The sequence below is a fragment of the Oncorhynchus masou genome, unplaced genomic scaffold (assembly GCF_036934945.1).
Source record: "Oncorhynchus masou masou isolate Uvic2021 unplaced genomic scaffold, UVic_Omas_1.1 unplaced_scaffold_1583, whole genome shotgun sequence".
NCBI classification, from domain to species: domain Eukaryota; kingdom Metazoa; phylum Chordata; class Actinopteri; order Salmoniformes; family Salmonidae; genus Oncorhynchus; species Oncorhynchus masou.
The window spans coordinates 109,503-134,684 of NW_027005903.1; the positions used below are offsets into that span (position 1 = coordinate 109,503).

General features: G+C 39.4%; 2 protein-coding genes across 8 annotated transcripts; both read left to right on the top strand.

Annotated features, from left to right (window-relative positions):
- Positions 1-1,361: 1,361 nt before the first annotated feature.
- Positions 1,362-8,831, top strand: LOC135531416 (uncharacterized). The gene is made up of 16 exons (XM_064959459.1): positions 1,362-1,648; positions 1,925-2,206; positions 3,439-3,750; positions 3,892-3,948; positions 4,413-4,475; positions 4,615-4,668; positions 4,929-4,976; positions 5,139-5,216; positions 5,407-5,463; positions 5,579-5,671; positions 5,833-5,851; positions 5,961-5,992; positions 6,097-6,137; positions 7,161-7,227; positions 7,601-7,641; positions 7,881-8,831. Exons 1-16 carry the CDS (start codon positions 1,468-1,470, stop codon positions 7,968-7,970), a joined length of 1,515 nt encoding a protein of 504 aa, XP_064815531.1. The 5' UTR covers positions 1,362-1,467; the 3' UTR covers positions 7,971-8,831.
- A 1,957-nt stretch (positions 8,832-10,788) lies between these two features.
- On the top strand, positions 10,789-25,158 carry LOC135531415 (uncharacterized). Of its 7 annotated transcripts, none has more exons than XM_064959451.1 (22): positions 10,789-10,899; positions 11,258-11,284; positions 12,028-12,312; positions 12,592-12,879; positions 13,104-13,388; positions 13,578-13,889; positions 14,867-15,175; positions 16,215-16,277; positions 16,383-16,436; positions 16,677-16,724; positions 20,366-20,383; positions 20,508-20,555; positions 20,748-20,801; positions 20,897-20,953; positions 21,644-21,736; positions 21,899-21,917; positions 22,028-22,059; positions 22,170-22,274; positions 22,560-22,588; positions 22,698-22,764; positions 23,156-23,196; positions 23,341-25,158. In XM_064959451.1, exons 1-22 carry the CDS (start codon positions 10,842-10,844, stop codon positions 23,431-23,433), a joined length of 2,385 nt encoding a protein of 794 aa, XP_064815523.1. In that variant the 5' UTR covers positions 10,789-10,841; the 3' UTR covers positions 23,434-25,158. The 7 variants fall into 7 exon arrangements, with proteins under 7 accessions (XP_064815523.1, XP_064815529.1, XP_064815526.1 ...); XM_064959457.1 differs by having other exon boundaries at positions 13,104-13,289; XM_064959454.1 differs by having other exon boundaries at positions 16,413-16,436; positions 23,341-25,157.
- Positions 25,159-25,182: the final 24 nt, after the last annotated feature.

Here is a 25,182-nt window from a genome sequence, read left to right on the forward strand (position 1 = left end):
CGACACTGCAGTAATAACCAACGAGTAATCTAACCTAACAATTCCACAACATCTACCTTATACACACAAGTGTAAAGGGATAAAGAATATGTACATGAAGATATATGAATGAGTGATGGTACAGAACGGCACAGGCAAGATGCAGTAGATGGTATCGAGTACAGTATATACATATGAGATGAGTAATGTAGGGTATGTAAACACTATATTAAGTGGCATTGTTTAAAGTGGCTAGTGATACATTTTTTACAACAATTTTCCATTATTAAATTGGCTGGAGTTGAGTCAGTATGTTGGCAGCAGCCACTCAATGTTAGTAGTGGCTGTTTAACAGTCTGATGGCCTTGAGATAGAAGCTGTTTTCAGTCTCTCGGTCCCTGCTTTGATGCACCTGTACTGACCTCGCCTTCTGGATGATAGCGGGGTGAACAGGCAGTGGCTCGGGTGGTTGTTGTCCTTGATGATCTTTATGGCCTTCCTGTGACATCGGGTGGTGTAGGTGTCCTGGAGGACAAGTAGTTTGCCCCTGGTGATGCGTTGTGTAGACCTCACTACCCTCTGGAGAACCTTGCGGTTGTGGGCAGAGCAGTTGCCGTACCAGGCGGTGATACAGCCCGACAGGATGCTCTCGATTGTGCATCTGTAAAAGTATGGAACACCATTTGGGTCTTTGCTTTTCAAAAAGATACATGTGACATAACACTGTTTGATGTGTCAAATAAGCTTGTTGACCAATCAGGACCTAGATATGACTACATCACATAATAATTTAACACATTTGTTACTTCTTTACGTAGTTATTACAGATTGATTACACTATCACTTGTATTTGATATGTCACAGTGATTCACCGATATGTGTGATGCTGGTAAAGTTTTGTCTTGTGCACCTGCCGCTGCAGCACAAGCGCAGACACACCTCCCCAAGCTCTGGGACAGTTCTGGTCAGAAAGAAATCCATCACTTCTGTTGTTTGGCTGTGCCCATTTAGCAACTTTCCAAAATGAGCGTATGTCCTGGTGGAAGGATGTAAATAAAACACATTTACTCAGAACAATAATACGTCTTGAATGAAAGACAGGTCCTTGATCTTTAGTTTAGTTTTAATGTTGGCAACCATTTTACAAAAGCAAAATGTCCATCGAAGCCGAGGATTATTGTGTGATAACTCCCTCCTAAGGGCTGTTCCTGGCATGGGCTCTCATTGTTTATTGCTTACATAGACAACAGTGTCTGAATTGTTTTCTCTTTCAATCTCATATAATATTAAGTTGTACATTATCTGTATGAGTAGTTAAATATTGAAAATTAATTTATAATTCAATTAAAAAAGACACTCCGTTATCCCACTGATCTCACAGATCTTTCTCAACCAAGTCTAACAGTGATTCCTGCAGTCATCAAAGAGAGAGACTCAGTTCAGCTGAACTGTCAGACTCCTCCATCTGTCTCTGAGTGTTACTTCAAAATGGCTGGGCAAGTGGAATTCACCCTTCCATCACCCTGTCAACAGACACTCACAGGAACACTACTGGTGAGGTGGACAGGTCAGAGTTCACCAGCTGAGGTCAAAATACAATGTCAGTACAGTGCTACAGGTTCACCGTTTAGATCCATATACAGTGAGCCGTCAACAGTCACAATTACGGGTAAGAAGACCATTTGAATGGTTGTAAACAATGAACTGTTGTGCCATCATTACCACGTTCCTCTTGGGATATGTTATCATACTGTGTGTTGTCATAATCTATTACATGAAGCAATCAAGCAATATATTATATCTTCTTAGTTTCCAATACTGTCGCTGCATAAAGTAACTGACTCAAGATCCTTAAGTCTGAAATAACAAGGAGTGATTAGGCTATCAGTACATTTCTCAAAACCACTAAATGCTAAATGCTTAATTCCCAGCAATATTCTCACAGACATTCCCCAGCTGACAGTGAGTTCTACAGTCATCAGAGAGACAGAATCAGTTCAGCTGAGTTGTGAGACTCCTCCATCTCTCCCTGTGTCTCACTGTTACTTCTACATAGAGGAGAGGAAGAATCTTCCAGACTCATCCTGTACTCAGACACTCACAGGAACAGAGCTGCTCAAGAGGGCAGATCAAACGTTTCTAGCTGTGGTCAAAGTGACGTGTTACTACACTGTATGGAAGTCTCACACATCTCCTTTTAGTGACCCTGTCTCAGTCACTGTTCAGGGTAAGTTGGTGGTTCATAAACTGTTATATTATACACGTCACTGTTATACTGTTTAATTATGCTCATTCTGAAAATGAGATATTATGTCGTATTTCCTAAATGTCTTCATTGCACATAATGCTAGGAATTACTGTACTTTGTACAAACATAAATGCTGACATAGTTGAACATTTGATTAATGGATTTTCCATACTGTTAGTATGTATGGATTACCTGTGATGTTTTTTTAAATGCAAAGTTCAAAGAGACCCTCCTCCCAGGCTGACAGTCAGTTCTACAGTCATCAGAGAGAGAGACTCAGTTCAGCTGAGCTGTCAGACTCCTCCATCTGTCTCTGTGTCTCAGTGTTACTTCTACACAGAGGGGAGAGATCCTAAACACTCACCCTGTACGCAATCACTCACTGGGACTGAGCTGCTCTCGTTGGCAGGTCAAAGTTCATCTGCTGAGCTCAAACTGAGATGTTTTTACACTATAGAAACTCACTATCCATCAATGCACAGTGGTTCAGTCTCTGTCACTATTCTTGGTAAGAAATTATATATTCAGATTGTCTTGGATGATTCTGTTTAAATCACAATCTCATCCAATTTTATTTCAAAATAGTTGTTGTGAAGACAATAAATATTTGAAATGTATATGTCAAAAGTAGAGTTCTAAGATCCCACGGCAAACACCCACAGAGAGGCCAAAGTGCAATCAAAGGTTCTTTATAAACTCAGCGTTACACAGTAATACACAGTATCACTACGGTCCTATTAGAAACTTATAAATCTGCTGGGATTTAGGGCTGTAAGCTAACTAGAAGCAACGGGCCAAACTAACACAGCAGGTGATACCTGGGTCCTACCGAGTAGGGTTTGTTCACTCGTTTCTACCCGAGCAGGATTAGTTTGGCTCTACCCGAACAGGGTTCGGCTCTTCCTCCCGAGCAGGGAGAGGAAGATCTGTGGAATCACTACACACCATACAAGCAAGCAAAATTGTCTGTGCGATTCAATTTCATTTCACACGTGAGAATGTAAGGAATTAAGTGAAAGGCAATCGTTGTAAACATACAGCACACATGATTAAATGACAGTCATAAAAAGGAATGATATCAAATAAGACACGCTGATACGTAATATAATGAGAATGGCAGGGTCTAGTTTAGTAAGAGTCAATGTCACTTGTGACATATACATTACATTCAAATAGAGTGATGCAAAAAGGAGTCTGTAATTTCCCAACAGATCCAAAACCAGACATTACAGTCAATTTAGATGGGTACTTCAACATCATCTGTTTGATTCGTGGATCCGTCAGTCCTGACACCACCTGTAACCTGTATGTTGGAGAGGAGAATCAGCCGTCCTTCACAGTAAAGATCATGAAGAGAAAAGCCATCTCAGCACCCGGACAGCAGTTCTGTCAATTCACTCCAAAACATAGTGATCTGATCAGTCGTCTACAGTCAGTGAGGCGTAAGGAGGTGAGCTGTGACTACAGATTGAGCTCAGGACCAAACTCTCTCTCTCCACGTAGTGATGGACACAGCTTTGCACGTGAGTCATTATCTAAACAAATCTATCAGTGCTGCAGGTCTTCATGATCTGACTCACTTTGATTTTAGCATCTTCTTAGTATTACTATATTCATTCTGACCAACAAACTAAATTCCACATTTCATTCCCAAATGATTTTAGATCTGGTGGGAGTTCACATCAGTGATCCAACAACTATACAGACACCTTCTATAGCAGGTAGACTACACATTTGTGATTTTATAGTGACACTACTTTTATTTTTATAGCAACACAAGTTTCAGCAATAAGAATAGTTGTGTTAATGTGTAAATGAAGCTGTTCTGTTAGATAATTAAGCTGTTCTATAGATATGACACCAGCCTCAACACCAACGCCTGGGATCATCAGCACAAGTATTATAATGTCTGTGTTCATCAAGTCGAGTGTTGAGATCGTATCTATACTCTGTTAGGCTTCTGCTGTTAGATAACATGGGGACCTTATTCTAGGAAGCTGTCAACAACAATCAACACCTTATCTGTTCTGAAAGACTTGATCACCTTGTGAATTGGTCTTATCATCTCTATAATGAGGAGAAATATAATCTACCAGGGCAGGAAGCAATCTGTCCATAGTGATTTTATAGTCCTACTTTTTTATAGTCCTACTTATGCTAATTTCATTATTATGTGTTTTCTCAGTGGGTAGTACTCCAGGTTCTCGATCTACTTTGCCGTACAGCACGGCAGCGAGTCCTACAGAAGGTGTGTTGGGCCTCTAAATGACTATCTCTGCAAATAGTAATTATACAGTCAAGAGTTTAGATTAATGGCCTGTAAAATTAAGTGACCCAAATGTGAATGTAAAACCTTATTCTTGTGTAATCATATTGCTTCCCACTAGTTTCAACTGTTACTTGTACCTTTACCCCAGACACCACACTGACACCAACTACCAGTAAGTAGATCCACCAATTTGAACTTAGTTTGCAAATACAATGACTTTGTTCACATTCATTCACTAAAGCTCTGACCGGTTAACTAATAGATATATTCATAGCTGCTTGTAATTTCAGTCCAGATTTGTAACCACTTTTAGTCCATCTGATTTGTAGGTAATGTGTAGTGTACTTCTCTCTTCATGCTTATTGAAAGACCTGAGATATTACATTAACTTTCATTTGTTCTTGTGTAATATGAGTAATATCTTCTCACCAGGTTTGACCTCCCCTTTGACCCCTAGCAGGGCAGTGAATCCTTCATCAGGTCTCTTAGTCATCTTTATCTTGTTAGCAAATATAAGTAAAACAAATAGAGTTGCTTTTTCTTCTCCATGATTTTTTTTTCTCCACATCACAAATTTGCCTCATTACAAAAAGAGGTTGATATTTGATTGATTAAAATCAACACATCTTTTTTTATAATCAGATCCAATGATTTGCTTTACATCAGGGTCGACTATTTGCTGTACTTTGACCACTGACACCCCAGCAAGTCCAACTGAAAGTAAGTTTAGCCAATAGGTTTAATTTAGTTTGCTAAATATTTTTGTCTATTAATACATAAACCAATTTTGCAAATAGAGCCAAATGTAAATTCAGTCAAAGCTTTAGAATTAATCAAACAATTTGTCTCTTCTTAGAAATATTTACATAACTTTGTTATTAAGTTGTCCTTCTCTCTTGCATGTGCCCAGGAGGTCAAAGCTCCACAGAAAGTGAAGTGGAATCAAACAGTCAAGAAAGCATTCTGTGTAAGTATCCTTTTCTAGTTGTCTTTTCTCACAAACATGAAAACAGAGCTGTGCATGTTTTCTTAGAAGAACAAGAGCTGATGACCTCTAACAATGTCATCATGTCACTAAATAGTGGGGCAAGTATGGCAGGCAGCAGTGGGTGTGGCTTCTGGAGTGGGCGTGCTCCTGGTAGGATTGACAGCTGTCTGTCTCTGCAGGGGGACCAGTGAGTACATTTGATTTTGCAAAACAAATCATTTGAACATTTACTGTGCTAACATCAATGTAAGTGCCTTTGGAATGGGTTAATTTATCAACTCATTTTGATCATATTGTATAGGTTAGACTATATTCAATTTAATTAATTTAGCCTCATTTGTTTTTCAGAGAAAACCAATTCTCAGAGGTAAGAATTCCGCTTGTGAATTTGATGCAGATTGTATCAACCTTTAGTTCTGTATTGTCCATGATGAGATGTTCTTACCACAACCTTCTTATACTGTTATGTTGTACAGACCTACAGCCAGACAGGATGATCACAGACAATGTATGTTCCAAACAAAATACATCAAACATACACACACATACGACGAACTATATACTCACATGTACAAGAACTGTTATTCAATTTTCAATGTGTTTCTGTTGTAGATGATTTGGTGTCTATGGGAGCGGTGAGCAGTGGAGTCATGGTGATTATTCTACATTACAGTGGAATCTGTACACATGTACCCCTCTGACAGAGGAGGCTGTGGGATGAGTTATAGGAGGACAGGCTCATTGTAATGGCTGGAATGGAATTAATGGGATGGAGTGAAACAAATCAAACACATTGAAACTACATGTTTGACTCCATTCCCTTAATTCCATTTCAACAATTACATTGAGCCTATCCTCCTATAACTCCTCTCACCAGCATCCTCTGCCCTCTGACTGTCTGATCTGAGGATCAAGACCTTAATGTTACATTAGTAGTGCTTCAACATATGAATGTTCAAGGTATCAAACTAACAGCTGTATTTATATGGTAATATTTATAATTACCATATAAAGATGGACTTATTATTTATATTTTAATATTTATAATTATCATATAAAGATGGATTTATTATTTATATTTGTATTTGTATGTATTACCAAATACAATGTTCTTCACCAGAAATAATTTCTTAATGCATTAATTCATGTTAAACCTTGTAAATGTGTTCCTAAGTAGGTACAGAGTTTAGTCGTATAAACTATTTTTGATTGCATTGGACATGTGTAGACCTCCGAATGACGTGTAGACCTCCGAATGACGTGTAGACCTCCGAATGACGTGTAGACCTCCGAATGACGTGTAGACCTCCGAATGACGTGTAGACCTCCGAATGACGTGTAGACCTCCGAATGACGTGTAGACCTCAGAATGACGTGTAGACCTCCGAATGTAGACCTCCGAATGACGTGTAGACCTCAGAATGACGTGTAGACCTCAGAATGACGTGTAGACCTCAGAATGACGTGTAGACCTCCGAATGACGTGTAGACCTCCGAATGACGTGTAGACCTCCGAATGACGTGTAGACCTCAGAATGACACAAATCTGACCTACACTTCCTGTGATACAAAGGAGGGTGCCGTTCATGTCTCGAGTTAGAGGATAGAATAGACAGACAGTTTGTTACGACTGGAGGATAAAAAGTCTCGCTCTTCTCCCTCTCTCTCTACTACAGGTGGATTCAGGAGAGGCTGGAATCGATTCTCAGATATCTTCTGTACTGTCCACGTTCATGCCCTCAGGTCTGTCCCTCAGATCTCGGGACCATCTGCAAGTGCACAGCTACTGTACATGCTTAAACTTTGGGCCTAACCATATCAAAACGCATATATAACACTTAAAACAGTAATGAATGTGTCAGAGTATCAGCTGCGTGAGAATAGAGCTGTAGATCTGCAGGGGGGTTTGAGACATGAGGAGAAGTGTGAAATGACATCAAGCCTTGTTACTTGCATTTCTTCTGTTTGGTTGTTAGTAACGCAAGAGGGCAAACTCGACTAAATAACACACATGCAATGTAGACATGTAATATACACATGATCCCCCCCTCAAACACACACTCATACATACATACACAACCTCTTACTCATGGAATTGTCTCTCTGTGATGTGCAGGTCCCGTTGATGTGGATTCACAGGCATTTGCAAATGAACATGTAAGTACAGCAAAAATGTCCTATTCATTGTGTTATATTATATTGTTATATTATTCTAATTATATATAGCATTGTTTTCACAGACAGACTGACTTGAGGACAAAAGTATCTCTTTCTCTCACTGTGTTTTGACTTTCAGTTTAAGATTGGTCTTACATCCTCATAAAATACCCCTTATGAATTACAATTACTGTACTGTAGATTCAAAGCCCTAAACTGAATCTGTTTCTTTTCTCTAGTCTGATACATACCATGTATACAGCTCAATCCCTGACAGACCAGCATCCTCAGCCCAGCCGGATGGGTTGTACAGTCTGCAGACACACTGAAACTACACCTCTGGCTTTCTGTATCTATGTCTCACACATCTCACACAAATACATTCTTTCTCACACGACATCCTTTATTATCACTCATCCAGTTACTGTAAATAAGTTGATTAACAGGTAATATTTCTACTGTATTTCACATGGACAACTGGTTTCTGTTACATGTCTATCCATAATATCTGTTACTGTGTTAATATTTATATTTTGGGGATTTTGGAGGGGTCCGGGGCATACTCCCCTTTGAGCATTTTTCTTATTTCTTCTCCCTTGTAAATGCTAAATCTACTGTATTTAAGTATATTATGTTGACTGTTTGATACCTTCTTCCATAACAGTTGGATACAATTAATTTCCTATTGGGCAAAACATAATCCAAAACACAACCAAAACAAACTGCAAATGCATACAAACTCAAGTTTGTTGAGTCACAAGCTTGATGCATTTATTGGGTGCAAAGAATCTAGGATCAAAATACATCATGCTTGACTACTTTAATAAACTATAAATGAATTTGTCCAAATACTTATGACTTCTTGAATTGAGGGGACTATATACATAAAGTGCTTTTATATCTAAATGGTAAAACATACAATACCTTCAAAAAGTATTCACACCCCTTGACTTTTTCCAAATTTTGTTATGTTACAGCCTGAATTTAAAATGTATGAAATTGATATTTTTTTATGTCCCTGGCCTACACACAATACCGCATAATGTCAAAGTGGAATTATGTAAAAAAAAAAATAATAATAATAAAAAGTGTCAATAAGTATTCAATTACTGTAACGGCGTTCTTCATTTGTTGAAAGAGAGTCGGACCGAAATGCAGCGTGGTGGTTACTCATGTCTTTAATGAAGAAGATAGCGATACATGAAATAATTAAATAAATACAAAACAACAAACGGAACGTGAAAACTAATTACAGCCTATCTGGTGAACACTACACAGAGACAGGAACAATCACCCACGAAATACAAAGTGAAACCCAGGCTACCTAAATACGGTTCCCAATCAGAGACAACGAGAATCACCTGACTCTGATTGAGAACCGCCTCAGGCAGCCAAGCCTAAACAACACCCCTACTCAGCCGCAATCCCAATAACTACAAATACCCAATACGAAATACAACAACATAAACCCATGTCACACCCTGGCCTGACCAACTAATTAACGAAAACACAAAATACTAAGACCAAGGCGTGACAATTACTTTGTTATGGAAATCCAAAATAAGTTGAATAATACATTGCATGGACTCACTCTGTGTGCAATAACAGTGTTTAACATGATTTTTATTGACTACCTCATCTCTGTGCCCCACACATACAATTATCTGTAAAGTCGGTCAGTCGCGTAGTGAATTTCAAGCACAGATTCAACCAAAAAAACAGGGAGGTTGTCTAATGCCTCACAAAGAAGGATACTATTGGTAAAAAAAGCAGACATTGAATATCCATTTGAACAAGGTGAAGGTATTAATTACACATTGGATGGTGTATCAATATACCCACTCACAGCAAAGATACTGCCATCATTCCTAACTCAGTTGCCGGAGAGGAAAGAACCCACTCAAAGATTTTACCATGAGGCCAATGGTGACTTTAAAACAGTTACAGAGTTTAATAGCTGTGATAGGAGAAAACTGAGGATGGATCAACAACATTGTAGTTAATCTACCAAACTAACCTAAATGACGGAGTGAAAAGAAGGAAGCTTGTACAAGGCACTAAAGTAATACTGCAAAAACTGTGGCAAAGCAATTCACTTTTTGTCCTGAATACAAAATGTTATGTTTGGGGCAAATAGGATACAACACATTACTGAGTACCATTCTCCATATTTTCATGCACAGTGGTGGCTGCATCTAGTTATGGATATACTTGTAATCATTAAGGGACTGGGGAGATTTTCAGGATAGAAAATAAATGTAATGGAGCTAAACACAGGCAAAGTACTAAAGGAAAACCTGGTCGAGTCTGCTTTCCACCAGACACTGGGAGATGAATTCACCTTTCAGCAGGATAATAACCTAAAACACAAGGCTAAATATACACTGGAGTTGCTTACCAAGAATACAGTGAATGTTCCTGAGTGGCAGAGTTACAGTTTTGTCTTGAATCTACTTGAAAATCTATGGCAAGACCTGAAAATGGTTGTCTAGCAATGATCAACAACCAATTGGACAGAGCTTGAAGAAATTTTAAAAGAATAATGGGCAAATGTTGCACAATCCAGGTGTTGAAAGCTCTTAGACTTAGAGACGCAGAAAGACTCACAGCTGTAATCGCTGCCAAAGGTGCTAATACAAAGTATTGACTCAGTGATGTAAATGCTTATCTAAATGAGATATTTTGGTATTTAATTTTCAATACATTTGCAAAAAATGACAAAAAACACGTTTTCACTTTGTCATAATGGGGTATTGTGTGTAAATGGTTCAGACATGTTTTTTTTAAAATACATTTTGAATTCAGGCTGTAACACAATAGTAATAATAATAATAAGTCAAGGGGAATGATAACTTCTTGAAAATATCCTAAAAAAAGGGGAAATTCTGTAATGTCGCCTTATATGAAACATTCTATCTCAAATGTAAAATACTGGAGTATAGAGCCAAATATATATGTTTAGCTTCACTGTCCAAATGCATATGGAGTAGAGCGTATGACCGATAAATGATTCTGATTGTTCAGATACCCTTACCCCTGCAACATTAGCTCACACTTGCTGTATGAGACTTTTGTTTAGGTTTCTCCTCTCTGTGGTTTTGTGTGAACAACCTCCACATTTACTTCTCTATTTAAACAATCCTCTGACACAGTCATACCTTACTGTGAAGTCAGACTAACAGTTTGTAGCTGTCTGACAAATGGCATTGTTCATCCCTGATATGGCTGGTCATCTGTTCTTGGTCATCCTCCTTTTTGGTGAGTTATTTCTACATTTCTACAGTTTCATCATCTGTTTGTTCTACAGGATATTCCTCTTCTTCTCTCCCCTCTTTTAGTCTTTTACTTTTTACTCTTTTACTTTAGGAACTCTTGATATTTCTAAATCTCATGGCTATGATGAGTGTCTTATATCTTATTCCATCAATCATCTTATTTATTTCTCTCTATCATTATTTTACAATTTGTTCAGATGAGAATGACCACTGCTTGATCCCCATTAATGCATTACAGTAGATTATTCTACTTTACCAACTTGTGTGAAGTGTTCAGGTGTCTCCTGTTAAAACATCATTATTGAATGGCAGATGATGATAATCTATTTTATCATTTCTAGATACGTTCCAATCCATCAAAGCCCAAGGTCAGTATCATTATTTGAGTTTTTAGTTACCCAGTTAAAATATTATAATAATCATGGTATATATTCTTATTATTCAAATATAACATTAGCTGATAGCGTATCCATCTGACACTATGAATTCAAAAGGAATTACGGATAAATGATTAATACAATACAGTGCTGAAGGTTGGCAGTTTAAATCTGTATACAGTGAACCTACTTCTGTCCAAATTCAGGGTAAAACTAATGTCTATAGCTGTAAACACTGCAAACACTGTTCTGCTCAGTTGGTCATCTAGAAACACATTGCCATATTGACTTTTTGCAAAGAGTAATTGCATGAAAAAAATACTACCATACTATCGCTGGGAATTATTCTCAAAGATCTAGGGTCTGAGAAAACAAAGTGTGATTGTTTTATGTTTAACGGCTGACAGTAGATTTCCCAAACCAGTAACAAAATGCTCAGTTCCTCTGTCCTCTCAGATCTTCCTCAACACAATCTGGAATATTTTTATGTATGTTGCAATAAGCCATTACTTAAAACAATATATACTTCACATACTATAATTATATGTAGGAATGGGCCTTATTATCAAAAACCTTTAGTCTAAATAACATGAAGATAAATGTTTTTAGACATTAAATGTTGATAGATTTACTTGATTTTATAATAGACATATTTAAATCCAATTGAATGGTTGTTAGTACATTTCTCAAAACAAGTCAAACATTTGAAATACTCCTCTCTTCTGATCTTACAGGCCCTCCTCTTCCCAGGTTGACGGTGAGTCCTGCAGTCATCAGAGAGAGAGACTCAGTTCAGCTGAGCTGTGAGACTCCTCCATCCGTCTCCGTGTCTCAGTGTTATCTCTTCACTGAGAAGGGAGACTATAAACCATCCTGTCGGCAGACACTCACAGGGACTGAGCTCCTCTCGTGGTCAGATCAACGTTCACCTGCTGTGGTCAACGTGAGATGTTACTACTATGCTATTGGTAGTTCTTCCCCATCCTCTCACAGTGACCCTGGCTCAGTAACTGTCCAAGGTAAGCAGGTTATTTACATCATTGTGAACATAACCCTCCTATTACATATTACCATATTCTGAGATTCAATCAGCAACAATACACTAACCTGCAACAATATCATTCTGATTTCAAAGACAATGTTTCACAAAATTATTTACTGTCTTTTTACAATCTAGAAGTAATTTGTGTGATGAGTCATGTTCTTGAAATGCTCACGTCTGTTACACATGAAGATTTTATGTACATAGTAATCTGTTGAATATTAGATTAACATACTAATTCCCTCTGAACTCACAGTCCCTCCTCAGCTGACAGTGAGTCCTGAAGTCATCAGGGATACGGACACAGTTCAGCTGAGATGTCACACTTCTCAATCTACCTCTGTGTCTCAGTGTTACTTCTACATAGCGGAAAGACAACATCTCCAATATCCTACATCCTGTCAGCAGTCACTCACAGGGACCAAGCTGCTTGAATGGGCAGGTCATGGTCCAACCACCAAGGTCAACATGAGATGTATCTACTATGCTGTAGAGATGTCTATCTACTCTCCTTACAGTGACCCTGTCTCAGTCACTCTCCTGGGTAAGCAGGGTAGTTTATGTATTATTATACCCCAGTGTTTTTCTATTCTGGTCCAAGATTAACACACCAGATTATTTTATATTATTTATATAATATACATTTTAAATACTGGCTGAAGTAATAAGAGATGAAGTTATGCACTTTTAGATTTTAGGGTTTATTATTTCATCCGATGTATTTTAGCAAACTGTTGAGTGGTTTACTTCCTGATTCTGATATTACAGACCTCCCTCAGCCCAGGCTGACAGTGAGTTCTACAGTCAACAGAGAGAGAGACTCAGTTCAGCTGAGCTGTGACTCTCCTCCATCTGTCTCTGTGGCTCAGTGTTTCTTCTACACAGAGGTGAAAAATCCTAAACCCTCACCCTGTATGAGGTCACTCACGGGGGCTGAGCTGCTCTCGTGGGCAGGTGAACGTTTACCTGCTGAGGTCAAACTGAGATGTTTTTACACAGTAGAGAATCACTATCCATCGATGCACAGTCATCCTGCGCCTATCACTATTCTTGGTAAAATAGTATTATTATTATGAATACACTGATCTGATTGGCTCACTGTAATCAGATTGGAATATGTAATGTCATGCTAACATATACAGACTCTTTAGTTCTTACTCTTTTCATTATCTGGTAAAGAAAGAGGTGTGTATTCTCATTAAGCTAAAGTAATGGACAGTTATTGATGTGTCCTCCTCACAGGTAAACTGCAGAAACCAGACATTAGTGTCAATGACGAATCTTCTCATGACATCACTATTGCCTGTGTACTTCCTGAGTCTGTCAGTGATGGTCATAGCTGTAACCTGTACACTGGAGACCAGCCTCAGGCCTACAAAGAGGTTTTGGTGAGGAGATTTAACGCAGCATCATCCAAACTATTCTGTACCTTCAGTGTTACTAAGAATGATCTGTTCAGGCATCTGCAGTTGGAGAGAGATGTGAGCTGTGACTATAGAGTGAACACAGGATCACACTCACTGTCTCCCCGCAGTGATAAATACATAATTACTGGTAAGATACTTACACAAACAAATACAGAAATATGTATTATATGTAAAAAATTTAAGTTTAGAATGGTATGGGCAAAAACTGGTTGAATCAATGTTGTTTTCACGCCATTTCAACAACAAAAATATATATGTAGAAATATGTTTTTCCTTCTGATGACATTAAATCAACGTGGAAAATGTATTGGATTTGCTGAAATAATTTGGGGGAAATTTGTCTTTTTTTCACACAACTTAAAAAATAAAGTAAAAATTGTATTATTTTTACTCCCCTTTTTCTCCCCAATTTCGTGGTGTCCAATTGTTAATCTTTACTGTCTTGTCTCATCGCTACAACTCCCGCACGGACTAGGGAGAGGCGAAGGTCGAGAGCCATGCGTCCTCCACACACAACCCAACCAAGCCGCACTGCTTCTTAACACAGCGCGCATCCAACCCGGAAGCCAGCCGCACCAATGTGTCGGAGGAACCACCGTGCACCTACCAACCTGGTCAGCGTGCTCTGCGGCCGGCCCGCCACAGGATTTGCTAGTGCGAGATGAGACAAGGATATCCCTTCCGGTCAAACCCTCCCTAACCCGGACGACGCTAGGCCAATTGTGCGCCGCCCCATGGGCCTCCCGGTCGCGGCCGGCTGCGACAGAGCCTGGGCTCAATTTTTCACCCAACTTGAACCTAAATCCCATGACATGGCTGAAATGTTGACAACTCAATCAAATGTAAATCAAAACTAGGTGTGGAACTGACGTCTGTGCCCGTTGGGCAAATGCTTTATCTTATTTTGAACAAATCAATTCTTTTTAATTCATGTTTTTAAATCACAGTTAATTCAAAATAGTTATACAAATCATAAGTCCATGTCATGTTTATCATCATCATGATTTGACTTTGCATAGTGAAAGACTGCGGGCTCTACAGTATATTGTTATGTGCAGAATAGTGTGCCTTGTACTTCATTAAGTCGTTGTCCTCTCCCAACAGGTCAGAAACCAAATATTACAGTCAGTCTGAAAGGGAACCTCATCCTCACCTGTTTAATTCCTGGCTCTGTCAGTAATGACACCACCTGTAACCTGTATGTTGGAGAGAAGAGTAAGTGTCTTTTTAGAGCACAAATCAGGAAGAAGAAACACAAAGATTCCGAATGCTGGTTCTGTCAATTCTCTGCGGCTGAGAGTGATCTGATCAGTTGTCTACAGTCAGTGAGGCGTAAGGAGGTGAGCTGTGACTACAGAGCGAGCTCAGGACCAAACTCTCTCTCTCCACGCAGTGATTGGAACAGCTTTACATGTGAGTCATTATCTATACAATAATAATCTATCAGTGCAGCAGGTCTTCATGTTCTGACTCCCCTTACATTTTTTAGTATGACTATATTCATTCTGACCCTCCGTCCCTCTGTCCCTCCATCCCTCACTCACTCACTCACTCACTCACTCACTCACTCAATCACTCAATCACTCAATCACTCAATCACTCAATCACTCACTCTTCGCTCGCTCCTTCGAGCACAGCACCTTGACATATGGATCTCTACACTGTCTTATTCTGGGCCAGGTCCCAGGCTGATCTGGTGTTGAGTCCCAGGTTGTGTAGGTCGTCCCCCAACTGGCCGGACAACCTGGCTCTCGGTCTTCCTCTTGGGTGTGACCAGTTGGGGGAATGCCCCCTGAGGATGAGGGCAGGCAGGGAGCTACTGCCACCAAATAACATTCTGGCCCATTCCAAACCCAAAGTGGTGGTAAATCTAGTGGGAGTTCACATCATTGATCCAACAACTACACAGACAACCTCTACAGCAGGGAGACAAAGGGGGGTTAGCTTTGGTAATGTGTAGCTGTTAGAATGTCTTTCTCTGTAGTTCATTGTGTTAATAATGGAGGATGTTGTTAAGAACACTTTACAGTAGAAACCTTATGTAATTTGTTCATAGATATGAAACCAGTCTCATCACCAACGCCTGGAATCATTTCCACAAGAATTACAAATTATTTTTTGAACTGGTTCAGTGTTTAGATCATGTCTGTACACTGTTCAGCTTCAGCTGTTAGTTACATGGGGACCTTATTCTAGGAAGCTGATAACAACAATCAACACCTTATCTGTCCTGAAAGACTTGATCACCTTATGAATTGGTCTTATCATCTCTATAATGAGGAGAAATATAATCTACCAGGGCAGGAAGCAATCTGTCCGTAGTGATTTTATAGTCCTTCTTTTCCCACTTTGAATAGACAAGTCATGAAGGTATTTCAAAGGCCAACAACACCATGATGATCATTAATACAATCATGAATAAAATGCTAATTTCATTAATGTGTTTTCTCAGTGGGTTTGACTCCAGATCCTAGATCTACTTTGCCTCACAGCACGACAGTGAGTCCTACAGAAGGTGTGTTGGGCCTCTAATTGACCATCTCTGCAAATACCAATTGTAGTCAAGGGTTTAGATTAATGCTTTATCTTATTCTTGTGTCATCATATTGCTTCCCACTAGTTTTGACTGTTACTTCTACTTTGATCCTAGACACCACAGTGAGACCAACTACCAGTAAGTAGATCCACTCATTTTAACTGACATGTATATTTTTTGTTTACATTAATTCACTAAAGCTCCATCTGATTTATGAATTGACCCATTCATAGCTGCTGTAATTTCGTCTAGATTTGTGCACTTTTAGTCCATCTGATTTGTAGGTAATGTGTAGTGTACTTCTCTCTTTCTGCTTATTGAATGACCTAATAAATTAAATGAATTTACATTTGTTATTGTGTAATCTCCTTTCACCAGGTTTGACCTCTCCTTTGACCCCCAGCACAGCAGTGAATCCTACATCAGGTGAGTTGGTCATCTTTCTCTAGTTAGCAGATAGGACCTAAACAAATAGACTAGCTTTATTGAACCCAGGTTTTAACTCACAAATTTCCCCTGATTAAAAAAAGATGTTGATATTTCATTAATTAAACCCTTTTGTGACTAGGGGGCAGTATTTTCATTTTTGGAAAAATAACGTTCCCGTAGTAAACGGGATATTTTGTCAGGACAAGATGCTAGAATATGCATATAATTGACAGCTTAGGATAGGAAACGAAACACTCTAAAGTTTCCAAAACTGTAAAAATATTGTCTGTGAGTATAACAGAACTGATGTTGCAGGCGAAAACCTGAGAAAAATCCAATCCGGAAGTGCCTCATGTTTTGAAAGCGCTGCGTTCCAATGCGTCCCTATTGAGCAGTGAATGGGCTATCAACCAGATTACTTTTTCTCCGTATTCCCCAAGGTGTCTACAGCATTGTTACGTAGTTTTACGCATTTATGTTGAAGAATACCCGTAAACGGCTACATTGCGCAACTGGTCACCTGATGCTCCCAGAGAGATTCTCGCGTAAAATACAGAGGTAGCCATTATTCCAATCGGTCCTACTGAAAAACTAATTGTCCCGGTGGATATATTATCGAATAGATATTTGAAAAACACCTTGAGGATTGATTGTAAACAACGTTTGCCATGTTTATGTCGATATTATGGAGCTAATTTGGAATATTTTTCGGCGTTTTCGTGACTGCAAAAAAAAAAACTCAATCAGGACTTACCAGTGACTCGCTCAATACTGAAGTGGTCAGATGACACGCATGCTAAGCTAAAAGACTGTTTTTCTAACACAGACTGGAATATGTTTTGGGATTCATCCAATGGCATTATGGAGTATACCACATCAATCACCGACTTCATCTGAACGTACATATGCCATCCAGAAGCCATGGATTTCAGGCAACATCCGCACTGAGCAAAAAGCTAGAGCTGCCTCTTTCAAGGAGCGGGACACTAATCCGGATGCTTATAAGAAATCCTCCTATGCCCTCCGACAAACCACCAAACAGGCAAAGCATTAATACAGGGCTAAGATTGAATCCAACTACACTGGCTCTGATGCTCGTCGGATAAAGCAGGCTTGCAAACAATTCTTCTACGGATTACAAAGGGAAATCCAACTGTGAGCTGCCCAGTGACGAAAGCCTACCAAACGAGCTAAATCCCTTCTATGCTTGCTTCAAGGCAAGCAACACTGAACCATGCATGAGATCGCCAGCTGTTTCGGACGACTGTGAGATCACGCTCTCCGTAGCTGATGTGAGTAAGACATTTAAACAGGTCAACATTCACAAGGCTGCAGGGCCACACAGATTTCCAGAATGCATATTGAGAACATGCACTGACCAACTGGCAAGTGTCTTCACTAACATTTTCAACCTCTCCCTGACCGAGTCTGTAATAACGACATGTTCAAGTAGACCACCATAGTCCCTGTGCCCAAGAATGCCAAGGTAATCTGCTTAATCAAATCAAATGTATTTACATAGCCCTTCGTACATCAGCTGATATCTCAAAGTCCTTTACAGAAATAACTACTTGCCAGTAGCACTCACATCGGTAGCCATGACGTGCTTTCAAAAGCTGGTCATGGCTCACATCAACACCATCATCCCACCGTCTCCACACCGCATTTTCACACCTGGACAAAATGAACACCTATGTGAGAATGCTGTTTGTTGACTAAAGCTCAGCGTTCAACACCATAGTTCCCCTTAAAGCTTATCACTAAGCTAAGTACCCAGGGCCTAAAATCCTCCCTCTGCAACTGGATCCTGGACTTCCTGACGAGCCGCCCCAAGGTTGTAAGGGTAGGCAACAAAAAAATCTGCCTCATTGATACTCAACACAGGGGGAAGTCAAATGTGCGTGTTGAGTCCCCTCATGTACTACCTGTTCACCCACGTCTGCGTGGTCATGCACGTCTCCAACACCGTCATTAACTTTGCCGACGACACAATGGTGACATTGATGAGACAGCCTATAGGGAGGAGGTCAGAGACCTGGCAGTGTGATGCCAAGACAACAAGCGCTTCCTCAGCCCCCCCCATTCACATCAACAGGGCTGTAGTTCGAGAGCTTCAACTTCCTTTGTGTCCACATCACTAACAAACTATCATGGTCCAAACACAGCAAGACAGTCGTGAAGGCGGCATGACAATGCCTATCCCCTCTCAGGAGACCGAAAAGATTTGGCATGGGTCCTCAGAGCCTCAAAAAGTTATAGAGCTGCACCATAGAGAGCATCCTGACTGATTGCATCACCGCTTGGATTGGCAACTAATCGGCATCCGACCGCAAAGGTTAGTCCGTACGGCCCAGGCCATCTCTTGGGACAAGATTCCTGCCATCCAGGACATCTATATCAGGCGGGGTCAGAGCAAGACCCTTAAAATTGTCAAAGACTCCAGCCACCCAAGTCATGAACTGTTCTCTCTGCTACTGCATGGCAAGTGGTACTGGATTGCCAAGTCCAGGTCCAAAAGGCTCCTTAACAGCTTCTACCCCCAAGCTATAAGACTGCTGAAGAGTTAATGAAATGGCTAACCAGACTATTTGCATTGACCCCCTTTTTTATTCTGCTGCTACTCTTTGTTTATTACCTATAAATAGTCACTTTACACCTTCCTACGTATACATATTACCTGAATTTCCTCCTTTATATTGCCTCGCTATTGTTATTTCATTGTGTTGCTTTTTAAAAAAGTTAAAAAAATTCAACAAAGGTAGCAAATATTTTCTTACATTAAAACAATGCATTGTTGATAGTAAGTGTTTCATGGTAAGGTTGTATTGTAACACCTGTTGTATTCGGTGTATGTGCATAACGATGGTCATTATGGCCAAACAGTTACATTTTTCTTTCATCAGACCAGGGGATATTTCTCCAAAAAGTACGATCTTTGTCCCCATGTGCAGTTGCAAACCATAGTCTGGCTTTTTTATGACGTTATTGGAGCAATGGCTTCTTCCTTGCTGAGCGGCCTTTCAGGTTATGTTGATATAGGACTCATTTTACTGTGGATAAATATTATTTTGTACCTGTTTTCTCCAGCATCTTCACAAGGTCCTTTGCTGTTGTTCTGGGATTGATTTACACTTTTCGCACCAAAGTACGTTCATCTCCAGGAGACCGAATGTGTCTCCTTCCTGAGCGGTATGACGGCTGTGTGGTCCCATGGTGTTTATACTTGCGTACTATTATTTGTACAGATGAACGTGGTACCTTCAGGGGTTTGGAAATTGCTCCCAAGGATGAGCCAGACTTGTGAAGGTCTCCAATTTTTCTTTAAGGTCTTGGCTGATTTCTTTTGCTTTTCCAATGATGTCAAGCAAATAGGCACTGAGTTTGAAGGTAGGCCTTGTAATACATCCACAGGTACACCTCCAATTGACCCAGATGATGTCAATTAGCCTATCAGAAGCTTCTAAAGCCATGGCATCATTTTCTGGAATTTTCAAGCTGTTTAAAGGCACAGTCAACTTAGTGTATGTAAACTTCTGACCCACTTGAAAGCCTCGTTATTGTTATTTTATTGTTACTTATTTAAATGTTTTTTATTTGATTTATTTAGAGTTTTTTAGCAAATATTTTCTTACTTTCAGCAATGCAGTGTTTTAAAGGTAAGTGTTTCATGGTAAGGTTGTATTGTAACACCTGTTGTATTCAGAGCATGTGACACAAAAACATTTTATTTTATTTGATATGAAACAAATGTACATTTCTCTTCTCATCTCTTCTCACCAGGTTTGACCTCTCCTTTGGCCCCCAGCACAGCAGTGAATCCTACATCAGGTGTGTTGGTCATCTTTAGTTCGTAAAACTGAAAATAATTTAATGATTTTATCTTACCCAGGTCTTTGTATACATTTTTTGAATCACAAATGTGCCTAATTACTAGAAATTAGGTTGATATTGGATTGATTAAATCATCCCATAAAGATACCTTATTGTATAACCAGATCCAATGACTTTGCTTTGCACCAGATTTGACTGTTAGTCCTACTTTGACAACTGACACACCAACGAGTCCAACTGAAAGTGAGTATGGCCACACGATTTTTGTTTATTGGTGTTGACTAAGTTGTGATGTGTGTTAACTGTTAACAAACTGTCTCTATCTTTTATGCACACAGGAGGTCAAAGCTCCACAGACAGCGTTGTGAATTCAAACAGTCAAAAAAGAGTTTGGGGTAAGTGTCCTTATTTAGTAATTCCACAGCAAAAGTGAGCTTGTCTTTTTCTGCTAGCTCTGACTTTGCTGATAACTACTTTGTTGAGGGAAAATGTACTTGTTGTGATTGTGATATGTTGTTGCCTCACCAAGCTATCTTCAAATGAATACACGTAAGTCGCTCTTGATAAGAGCCTCTGCTAAATTGCATGTCGCGGAAATTACCATCAGGGACACCTGAAGTCAATATTAAATGAATAATTATTTATTATCAACAAGCTGGAGAGGCTCCAACAAACTTAATGTACCATAGTACACGTTGGTCAGGAGATCCACCGGGATGTCCCATTAGTTGTCTTATATACTGCTTAAACAGACAAGTTATATTTGCAAGATTTAGCTTATTCATAATTCATAATTAATTCATCATTAACATTTAGTTCATGGATTCCTCCCAGTCACGATCAATCAGTCAGTTGCATGGACCCAGTCCAATTGGTTATTAAAACGCACAAACATAACATTTTCCTTCACAGACTCAAATGTAAAACGCTTAGCTGACTAGTTGTCTTTTCTCACATATATGAAAACAGAAACGTTTACAAAGACTACTAATAAAGTGGTATTCTAACACCTGTCTACAATTGAAGTATTTACATTTGGATTAAGAGCTAATGACCTCTCCTGATGACATCATGTCACCAAACAGCGGTGCAACTATGGCAGGCAGCAGTGGGTGTGGCTTCTGGAGTGGGCGTGTTCCTGATGGGATTGACAGTTGTCTATCTCTGCAGGAGGACCAGTGAGTACTTCTGATTCTGCATAACAAATAACTTGCAAACATTTTCATTCTCATATTAATGTAAGTGCCTTTGACATGGGTTAATCTTTCAACTCCTTTTGGTGATATTGTGTAGTGTAGGCTATATTCAATATCATTCATTTAGCCTCATTTGTTTTTCAGAGAAAACCAATTCTCTGAGGTAAGAATTCCCTTGTGAATATGATGCAGATTGTATCAACCTTTAGTTCTGTATTGTCCATGATGAGATTTTCTGACCACAACCTTCTTATATACTGTTATGTTGTACAGCCCTACAGCCAGACAGGATGAACACAGCCAATGTATGTTCCAAACAAAATACATCAAACATACACACACTACAAACACAACTATACATATGCATGTCCAAACACTTATCCTAATTTAATTTTTAATTTTGTTTCCGTTGTAGGTGATTTGGTGATGGGAGCTATGAGCAGTGCAGTCATGTTGGATTCAAGGGATGCTGGGATCAATTCTCTCATCACCTCTGTACCGTCCACATTTTTGCACTCAGGTGAGTTTGTAACAGAATGTCTTCTGTCCCTGTCTTCCTGACATGGGAAGTGAATTTGGGACCCTCAGCACAATAACACTTAATCACTCAATGCCAACCTTACTAACTTACATTTTTAGTCAGAGCATCTTGAAAGCGTGAGAACAGAGCTGTCAGTCTCCAGGGTGGTTTGAGTCAGGAGGAGAAGTGTGAAGTGACATCAAGCCCTGTTATTTTCACTTCTTCTGACCCCCCCCCCCCCCCCCACCTCTTACTTGTGGCTTTGTCTCTCTCTGTGAAATGCAGGTCCTGTGCAGCAATCTGCAAATGAAGATGTAAGTACAGCACAAATAATAGCCTTGGATATAGATACAAACTTGTATCAGACAGTCTGACAGACAGTCTGAGGGATAATAAGGATCTTTCTCTCTCTCTTTCCTCCAGGCTGATTCAGAGAATGCAGGGGTCTACAGCCTGATCACTTCTGTACCATCCAGAACTTTACCATTAGGTTTGTCTATTTAACTCTGTCCTAATGTTTCATAACATGTAGGGCTTTTTATAGGACTCAAAGTTGTTTAGGCTTGTTTGTTGGTCTGAGGTAGTCATATCAGTAAGCATGTATGTGTATAAGTTATACATAAGATAATGTGTTAGAGCATGAGAATAGAGCTGTAGGTCTACAAGATGGTTTGAGTCAGGAGGAGAAGTGTGAAGGGACATTAAGTACAGCAAAGTGACATGCAACCACACATCACTCACTCACTCACTCACTCACTCACTCACTCACTCACTCACTCACTCACTCACTCACTCACTCACTCACTCACTCACTCACTCACTCACTCACTCACTCACTCACTCACTCACTCACTCACTCAGGATCCCTCTGTGTTGTACAGGTCATTTTGAAGAAAATGGAAAGTCATCTGAAAACGACAATGTAAGTTCAGAATCACCCACTGTGTTTGGTGAATGTGAACGGCTCTCAGTTTCAGATTGATGTTACATCCTTTTAAATTACATTACATTTACAGTACTGTAGAATTAAAGGACTGATGCTAAACTGCTTGTTTATTTTCTCTAGTCTGATATGTACCATGTATACAGCTCAATCCCCGACAGACCAGAAACCTCAGCCCAGCCGGATGGGTTTCACAGTCTTCTGCAGACACACTGAAACTACACCACTGGCTCTCTGTATGTCTCACAGAAAAGTGGTTTCTATCAGGATGTCCTTTATTTATCACACATCATGTTACTTTAAATAAGTAGCTAAAACATCTACCACAGTGCCGTTTCTGTTTATAAGCGACATACAGTAAGCAGCCGCTAGAGGCCCCTCCCCCCTCCAAAAACAACCGTAGGATAGTAGAATACACAACGTGCAGTTTCGAAATGTGGTTCTTCGTCAGAAGTTTTTCTCTTGTTATGTCAGTCACTGACAGTCACTCAATAAATCCCATGACAGCTAAGATTTTATAGATTGCTAGGCCCAGTTAGTCTTGCCAGCTATCTAAGCATTGTAGTAATGGCTGAATTACTGCCCAGGGGCCCTGACCTGCAGGGGGCCCCCAATAATTTTGTTAGTCACTCTCACTCAGATATCAAATGAACATAGCATAAGTCATGGCAAATGTTTAGAATTGCAGTAAATTAGCTTTAAAACCGAATGTTATTATTTCAACGACAATGGCATACTGTGTTGAATTGCAGGACATTAAGTTCTCTCCGCCCCATGGCAAAATGAGTAGAATTGCAGGACATTAACTTTAAAGCTCCAAATGTTTCTCTTCACCGCCATGAGCGGGGCCACTAAAATGTTTTATCGGTGAGGTGGGCAAATCTCGCTTAGGGCCCTCAAAATGCTTGGAACTGACGTAATTTACTGTATCACACATTGAAACCTGGATTGTGTTACATGCCTATCCATAATATCTGTTAATATGTTAGTATTTTTATTTGGGGATTTTGGAGGTGTCCGGGGCATACTCCCCTTTAAATATTTTTAAGTAAATGCCCAAATAAATATACACTGTATTTATATATATTCTGTCATCTGTGTGATACCTCCTTCCATAACGGTTTGATAAAATTTACTAAATAAAATATATTTGTGATCAAAATCGATAGATACAGACAATTAAAAATCAATAAATATATAACATTCACACAATGCAAAAAACAGGTAAATAGGAAATTAAGATCAATTCATTGAAATTAAGTCATTAAGATCCAAAGTGGTATTATTGATAAGACATTTTTCTTGGTGAAATTCATCTTGTGTTTAAATATGCTTATTATATAAGGCCCCCCCCCCACACACACACACACATAAAAACTGGGGGAAAAGTCTGTTAACTTTTGGTGCAAAAATTGTTAAATTATCAACCCCAAAAGCCTGATCTTATAGCAAAAGTATTGATATTGATATTTCCCACATACTTTGTTACAAGCTACAAAATATAACATTTTGGTTTTAAAAATGTTTACATTGTTGACCTAAAACTGAAAAATATAGATGACCTAAATGCTATTCAAATCTCCAAACTTCTCCATGTTTACTTGTTATTTTCCAAGTTCCCAGATGAATTTAAACTTACTCAGAACATCAGTCGCTCCTACAATGTGCAGTGTTGTAGACACATTCTAGCCTTGAAGTCCAATGACTGCGGAGTGGTTAAGATGTAAATGGTGTGAGAACACAACTTCATTACATTGTTTTCCAGTTACCATGAGCTTACATTCTGTTTCGATGCACACTTGAGCCCAGCGGTCAGGGATTATGGTGATGGCTTTGTTTGTTGAAAAGGGGTGGCTCCCCTCCCCTCCCATATACACACTGTGCATAGATATTTCTATTGTGTTATTGACTGTACGTTTGTTTATGTGTAACTGTGTTTTTGTTGCACTGCTTGGCTTTATCTTG

Coding starts and splice junctions, on each gene's coding strand:
- LOC135531416 (XM_064959459.1), top strand. CDS start 1,468: ATGGCTGGGCAAGTGGAATTCACCCTTCCATCACCCTGTCAACAGACA. Junction 1,649..1,924: donor GTCAACAGTCACAATTACGG/GTAAGAAGACCA, acceptor ATATTCTCACAG/ACATTCCCCAGCTGACAGTG. Junction 4,669..4,928: donor CACACTGACACCAACTACCA/GTAAGTAGATCC, acceptor TCTTCTCACCAG/GTTTGACCTCCCCTTTGACC.
- LOC135531415 (XM_064959451.1), top strand. CDS start 10,842: ATGGCATTGTTCATCCCTGATATGGCTGGTCATCTGTTCTTGGTCATC. Junction 10,900..11,257: donor CTTGGTCATCCTCCTTTTTG/GTGAGTTATTTC, acceptor TATCATTTCTAG/ATACGTTCCAATCCATCAAA. Junction 16,278..16,382: donor GACAGTGAGTCCTACAGAAG/GTGTGTTGGGCC, acceptor GCTTCCCACTAG/TTTTGACTGTTACTTCTACT.